Source organism: Pterocles gutturalis, unplaced genomic scaffold (assembly GCF_000699245.1).
Source record: "Pterocles gutturalis isolate BGI_N339 unplaced genomic scaffold, ASM69924v1 scaffold6067, whole genome shotgun sequence".
NCBI classification, from domain to species: domain Eukaryota; kingdom Metazoa; phylum Chordata; class Aves; order Pterocliformes; family Pteroclidae; genus Pterocles; species Pterocles gutturalis.
In genome coordinates, this window is record NW_010115150.1 from 17417 (window position 1) to 24764 (window position 7348).

At 53.7% G+C, this 7348-nt stretch overlaps 1 protein-coding gene across 1 annotated transcript in view; it reads left to right on the forward strand.

Moving 5' to 3' along the window:
• LOC104462919 (receptor-type tyrosine-protein phosphatase S-like) overlaps positions 1-7348 on the forward strand; it is a gene marked incomplete at its 5' end in the record, with an annotated part of 33602 nt that overhangs the window by 17117 nt on the left and 9137 nt on the right. Inside the window, 2 exons of the mRNA XM_010075070.1 lie at positions 3109-3206; positions 5928-6051. Coding sequence (XP_010073372.1) covers positions 3109-3206; positions 5928-6051 — 222 coding nt within the window. The remainder of the gene's footprint in view (positions 1-3108; positions 3207-5927; positions 6052-7348) is intronic.

Below are 7348 nucleotides of genomic sequence, written 5' to 3' on the forward strand. Positions count from 1 at the left end.
CTGGGAAGGAGATGTGAGGTTTCAGCTGACAAACGTGAAGAATCGCAGATGCTGCTTGTGCTTGGAGGCTGGGACTTTTTTCTCACTAGTTTAATCCAAATATTGGTCCCTTTGGTACTGAAGGCTCCTGCCAATACTGTCCTAGCCCACCTCCCACCTCCCCTCGACCCCCTCAGAGGGGGTTGTGTGGTTTTTTTCAAGCCGTGCTGGTCCCTGGCTGCCCCTCAGCCCCCCCACCACCCTCGCTGCAGCGGGAGGTCTCTGGGTTTGCAGCCCCCCAGGTAGCCAGGAGGCTGCTGAGCAGAGGAACCTGCTCGAGCCATTTCCCTTCTTGTCTAAAAACAACTTATTGACTCAAAGCAGACAAAAGAGAAGCTGCTGCCGCAGCAGCTGGGGCCGCTGGGCACGACCGCTCCTGGTCCTTTCATCCCAAGCTCCTCCCGGATCTTCATGGGAACCCCGATGCACTTGGCATTTTGACCAGGAAAGTGTTTATCGCTGCAGAGGTTTCCAGTCTTTTTTTATTCTAGAGAGCCCCAGAAATCGATCGGACAAGGAGATTGCTGTCGTTAACAGCAGCACAACAAGGCAGGTTCCCATGTGCTCTCGGCCAGGGGGGTGGAGACGGGGGCAGGATGTTCCCCAGCAAAGAGACGGAGCTGGCTTCAGGGGCTGGGCACACTGAGGGCTTTTCCTGGAGCTTTTATGGAGAAAACTTGTAAAATGCCTTCAAGGAGAATGTGAATTCTCGTTCCCCAGCGAGCCTTCCCCACGTGCTCAGAGGGAATGCACACGTTGCTCCGTGTCTTCTGAGCCAAAGGGAATCTGGGGATTTTTTGTCGCTTGCTCATTATTACTAGGTTTTCTGTTTGTGGGTTTTTTTCCCTTCTAACCTGTACGTTCATCATTTGGGATTTCACTGGCAGCCCTGTGTACTAAGCGTGCTTCAGTGAATAATCTCCAGCTTGTTGCAGCAGAGTTGGGTGGTAGCAGCAGAGCTGCCTCCCGGCCCAAGGGGAGGAGATCAGCCAGGGGTGAGCCCCAGAGATCTGGAGGTGGTTTATCAAGTTGCCAGAAGTTGTTCTGGGTCGGGTTTGGCTTTGCTCTAATGCTCCAGCTGAAGGTACGTGTGCTGCCGAATTCAGCCCCCGCTTCCCGAGGCAGAAGGACAGACGCTGAGAAGAGTCTTTATAATATTTACTTGGTTTTATTTCTGATCTTGGACATCTCAGACAGGGTGGCTGTCCCGTCCCACACGGCCAGAGATGGGACCAGTTCCTCCCAGTGCCCCCAGTCTGCATCTGCTGCTGTGGGACTGGGGTGGATGGCAGCCACCTCCCGGTGCAGGGTGGGAAGCAAAGGAGGAATCCTTCTCCAGGTGCCGTGGGCTACAGGACAGCAAAAGATTAACCACGAGCTTCTCCTCCGTGAGCTGGGAGAGACACTGCCCTGGTCCTCAGCAGAGGAGAACGGAGGCAGCGCAGCCTCCAGAACACTTTGGGGTTATTTTTGTGGGCTGTTTACTCCCCCCCATCCTTACATTTGCAGCCAGACTTCCCTGTGCTGGAAACAGATGTCTAGTTAGCTTAGGAGGAACCTGTTGGAGCGGTGGCTCAGATCCCCGCTCTGTGGCACACGGGTCCTGTCCCCAGGCCTGGGAGAGGCAGCATCTCTCTACAAGTCACTGTAAAACTGAGGATGTCATGCTTGCTTTGCCATCTCTGTGCTGAGTTTTCAGAGTATCTGACCATGCTGCTGCCACCGCCGCTGCTTTGTCACACACCCAACACCCACGGGGCTCGAAATTTTCCCTGGCTTCCATCTCTTCTCCACTCCTGTCCTTCTCATTGGGGACACTGCCCAGGGCTTCTCGGCATGCTGCTGTCCTCGCCTGTCTGCCGCCGTTCGTAGCGGGACCAGGCGGCAGCCAGCATGGGAAGCCTTTGGAAAAACATCATCCAATGCAGATGAGCAAAGCACGGAGCGCTTTTCCACCTTGGTTTGTAGCTTAGCTATTTTTGATGATGGGACAGGAAGATCCCTGCCCTTTCCAGACCTCCAGCTGCCCGTCTCGGAGCAGGATGTGCAAATCCCGCTGCAGACTGAACCCCGAGTCTGCCCCGTTCCTGGCTGAGATGTCCCTTCAGTGTGGCCCTCCCACTCCCAGGACATCTCGGAGAAGATCGAGCCTGTTCCCCGGCAGTTCTGTCTGCCTTGGGACGAGCACAGCTGAGTGTTGGTGAGAATTGCCAGGGCAGCAGGTAAACCAGGGTCGTGAGGCATCCATCTCCCCAGAAAATTATTTCCCAGCCCCCAGACTGAGAAAAGGGGAAGAGGATCTTTTGCCTCTCCATCACCAAAGGTAGCACCATCCCAGCAGAGACTGCGACGGGGCTGGTACAGCCTGCCCGCAGGTGGGAGAGGAACAGCATCCATCCACGGATGATGCAGAAGGAACATCATCCGCCAGCCGTGAGCAGGAGGAAGAGCCAGTGCCTGGCATTTCCATACCTGGTTGCACTCTTGGAGCGGTGAAGGTCAGCCCACTGCCTCCATGAGCTCACCAAGACACTTCCAGAGCCGATGCTGGGCAAAGGACAATTCCTGGAAAGCCTCCCCTGCTTCCCCCCATCTGCATTCCCGTCCCCTGCCCCACATCACCACGGCTGGCTGGATCCCTGCCCCTTCCCTTCTTTTGTGTTGGAGTTTGTTTATGATCATTGCGGGTGCTGTAACATTTGCTGCGTAGGTTCCTCTGGCAGCGTTTGCTCATTTTAAGTCCACTATTGGAATCGCTAACACGCATCTGCTCTTTGGATTTTCCTTTTTGTTTTGCTCTGATTTACACATTGAAAGTGGGGCCATCACGGGAACACTCTCATTTTACTGGTTTTTTTTTTTTTTAATTTCCTTGATTTTTATTTTTTTTACTTCCAAGGACACAATTTCGAGCCCTGAATTCTTCTCTTCTAACCTCCCTACTTTCATTGCAGATCTTACATTGTAATTTTTTTCTTTCCTTGTTTCTTCTTTCTTATAAAATGTGCAACCGTTGTGAATTTTAGTTATTATTCAATGAGATTCTTTTCCTGCTGTCTTGTCTTTTAGGTATGCTCAGCCACCCACCAATCCCCGTTTCCGAGCTGGCTGAACACACAGAGCATCTCAAAGCTAATGATAACCTGAAATTGTCCCAAGAGTATGAGGTATGAGCAAGAGTGAGTGCTGTGCATGGGTTTGCAGAGCCAGGGAATTAGGGAATTCAGACAGCCCCTCATCCAGATAAACACAGCTTCATTTTAAGGATCTGGTTAGTTGAAATCAAAAAGCTATTGATGTATTGAAAATGAAGTACTTGCTCGGTGTTTTGCTGGGTTCAGTCCCAGATCATAAAAAAGCAAGAGGCTTGGTCCGTGAGCCACTCCTGCCCAAAGAGGGGGCACGCTGGGCAGGGGCTGAGCTCCCTTCGCGAAGGGAGATGCATTTCGGACCTAAATGCTGAGAAAACGGGATGATTCGTACCTTCCTTGCTTGTCTGAGGGTTTTATGCTTTTTTTTCCTCCTTCCTGATAATGTTTGGTTACTCAAAAGGGCTCCTGCAGGCGACCAGCCAGGCAGAGCTGCAGCTGCTGGATTTACATTTCAAATCACCGTCCAGGGCTGTAAAATTCCCACCTTGCCAGGGCTGACGGGTCGGGCCGGTCCCGAGGCAGGCTGAGGGGGAAAGGCGAAGAGCATCGTACTGCCGCTGCGTAGCCTGGCGTCCTTGTGGGCAGGCGGGGAAGAGCTGTGTGCTTGCACAAACCCACTCCTGCCCGCCCGTGGTGCTGCGCCTGCAGCAGCACCAGTTAAACCCAGTGCGAGCACCCAGTGCTGCTGGGGCTGTCGGGTCACTTTCATTGCAGATTGAACATAGGACTGAATTGTTGTTGTTGTTCGAAGACATAAAATGCCCCGATATTTTTAGCCTAGGCTGCCTAGTTCTGTTTGCAGGCAGAGAGCGAGGGGATATTTTTCCAAACAAAGGACGGATCCTGGGATGCTTTCTCCCTGCAAACATCGGCGTGTGTGGAGCAGTTCTGTGCTGGCAGCTCCGTACCCACGGAGCGGGGTTTGCCCATCGGAGAAGGTGCATTTGCCCTGCTGGGGTCCTTCACCCTGCGTTGGGGTGCGGGGGGAGCAGCAGCCTGTTAATATGCTCTGTCCGGATTTCCAAGGCTGATTTGCATCATGCAATATCCCAAGTGCCCTGGCTTCGTTCCAGCGCAACCTCCTCTAGTGGGAGAGCCAGAGCTAAACAAACATCGCTAATGAAATGAACGCCAGGCGAGATGAGAGGGATAGAGAGCAAACAGACACATTACAACAGGATAAATACCCATTAGTTAGAAACGCTCCGCGGCGAGAGGACGTTTGTGTCGGGTGGGTTTGTACCATCGCTGCCACGACTGCTGGAGCTGAGCTGTGCCGGGGGGCTGGGGGGTCGGCACAGGCAGGGGGCTCAAAGGGATGAATCCAGGCAGGGGTGTGCAGGATGCTGTCCCCACCGGCCGGGATGCTGTCCCCACCGGCTGGGAGCAAGGGAGAGCGAGCAGAGGGAAAGGCAACTCGGCACGCTCCTGCCAAGGCTCCAATTGAGGCAAACCCCTAGGGCTCTGCAAAATGATGAAGGAATTAAGCCCTTGTTTTATTTAATTCTCTGGCTGAGGATTTAGAGGTAAACGTAATTAACCTAATTTCCATATCTGGGACAGCTGGACTTTAGAGAGAAAAAAAAAAAAAACAATCACCACCAAACCTGGCATAAATCACCAGGACAGGCAGAGAGGATTTTTCTCTCCAGTGAATTTCATTGTTTACTGCTTCATCCCTTCTAGGAAAAAACCACGTTGATGCAGTTTCTTAGGGCCAAGGTCCGTACCCCTCCTCTATCTGGGGAGACGCACCCTCCTACCCTCTGAGCAGGCAGGTGCCCGAAAAAAACAATCACCACCAAACCTGGCATAAATCACCAGGACAGGCAGAGAGGATTTTTCTCTCCAGTGAATTTCATTGTTTACTGCTTCATCCCTTCTAGGAAAAAACCACGTTGATGCAGTTTCTTAGGGCCAAGGTCCGTACCCCTCCTCTATCTGGGGAGACGCACCCTCCTACCCTCTGAGCAGGCAGGTGCCCGCCCTGCCAGGCTCCTGGGGTGCTTTCTCCCCACTTCACACCTGGAAGACCCCTGGCACTGATATTTTGTGGTCCCAAGTGATTGCCTCTGTACGGTGCAGCCCGGTCCTTTCCCGCTGCCCACGAGAGCAAGGGCGTTCCCTGATGTTTCACACCGTCCTGGCACGCCTGGTTAGAAACCTCGTCCTAGCTGGAGTATCTTCTTCTCCAGGTATTAGTGCTCACCAAGGCACGGGTATATTTATGCCCTCTTAATCGTTGTTTAGTGTAACCGTGCACAGACGGAGCCTCTTCATCATTTCATAAATACATCCCGATGCAGTTGTTCCCCTTGTTCTCTCTGGTTGCCGGCCGTTTGTCACCGTCGGTGACGCCGGGCTGTAATTAATCCAGAGCAGCCCCAGCAGAAGTAGGATCCAAGTCTCTGTGTTGCAGCCTGAAGTTGCACTGATGCTTTTGCCGCTGGGTTGCACAGCATCGTGCCGGGGGGGGGGGGGGGGGGGATGATCTCAGATTATCTCAGGGTGTGCTCGGGGCCAAGGGAGATGGGACGAGAGCACGCTGTGCCACCAGGCTGGAGTGTTCATACAGGAAAAACCGGTTCTTGAGGGAAGCCAGGGGTGAATGCTGTGATCTTCATCCTCAGCCAGACCCTCAGAGCCATGATCTGTCCCACGCAGACAAGGTGTTCAGAGCTTGATTTGCTGCTGTCTCCTCTCTGACTCTTCTGTTTTCTTTCCCGATTCCTCCAGTCCATCGACCCTGGCCAGCAGTTCACCTGGGAGCACTCCAACCTGGAAGTGAACAAGCCCAAAAACCGTTACGCCAACGTGATTGCCTACGACCACTCGCGCGTCATCCTGCTGCCCATTGAAGGTACTGTGGCATCTCCCCCCCTCGTGTTAGCGCTGGGCTCAGGTTGCTGCAGGGAACGTATCGCACAAGCTCTTCTCCCTCCCCTGTGCCCCTCTATTTATATTCTTCTCTTAGCATCTCCCTGGGAGTTCAGCGAGCAGGAGGTACCCCCGTGAACCAGGCATTTGTTCAGTTCTGGTGACTGACATATTCCCTGGAGCTGCGGTCTCTTCTTTCAAGGGCAGGATTATCAAGAAACGGTCTCTCCCTTTTCTGGGAGATCCCTGCTGGATGTGTTTCTGACGAACGGGAGGAATTCAGAGCACGCGGTGCTTTGGAGGGAGCGGGACCAGGGCAGCGGGTGGCAGCGGATGTGCCGTGTGTCTGCGCGGAGGATGGACGAGGAGTAGGCACAGGGCTGATGGTACAAATGTGTCGGCAGCATCGCAGAGATGCGGCTGCTGGGTTGTACAGACGGAAAGATTCCTCAATATGCAGCTCCTGCAGCAGTCCTGGCCCCTGCAAGGCTGAGAAGGGGCTGGTGTTAGCCGGGTAGGTCATAAATTCTTTCCTGAGCTGCTCACGTGGGTGCTGGTGCAGGCAGAAAATTCACATTTCGCAGCTCGTGGTTCTTGCTCTGGTTGCTCTGGTGCACGGTAGGATCAGAGGAGCTTTTGGGGGAGAGGAGATGGAGTTCAACAGGGCACCTGCTCTGCTTTGCTGCTGAGATAATATTTGAGTTTTGTCGTCTTGCGTGCGGCTGTGCTGTACGGATGAAGGCCAGCCTTGCAGTGCCAAGAGCTGCTGGTCTGAGCCGAGAGGCTATGGGATGTCCTAATAACCCCCCGGGGAACGTCAAGGTTAATTCAGAAGCCGTCGTGACAAGGGAATTGCTCGAATAACCTCCCTCCGCTGAGACAGCTCTGAGGGACACGGGGAAGGGGAACCACAGATGGTGGGATCTGCCAGAAATGCCGCATGAACCTGTCCGGGTCGTCTCTGCCGGTAGAGGGTTTTCAGCATTTCTCATTGGGAAGATGACTGTGTGCTGGCTTGTTTTCCTTCTGAGATTGATATTGTATGAGCCAAGGAAAGCAAAGGCTTTTAAAAGTCATCCAAGGGAGAAAAGAAGAGGATGCAGGAACGAAGGATGCTTTGGCCTGATCCCGGGTCTCAGGACAGCAGCGGGACGCGGGCACCAGCCCCACCTCTGCCCAGGCGGCATCACGAGGGACCGATGGTGCAGGTGACGGGCCGAGGTTTAATTTTCAAGCATCTGAGAGGTTCTGACATGTCTTGGCTGGTGTGTTCCTCCCTC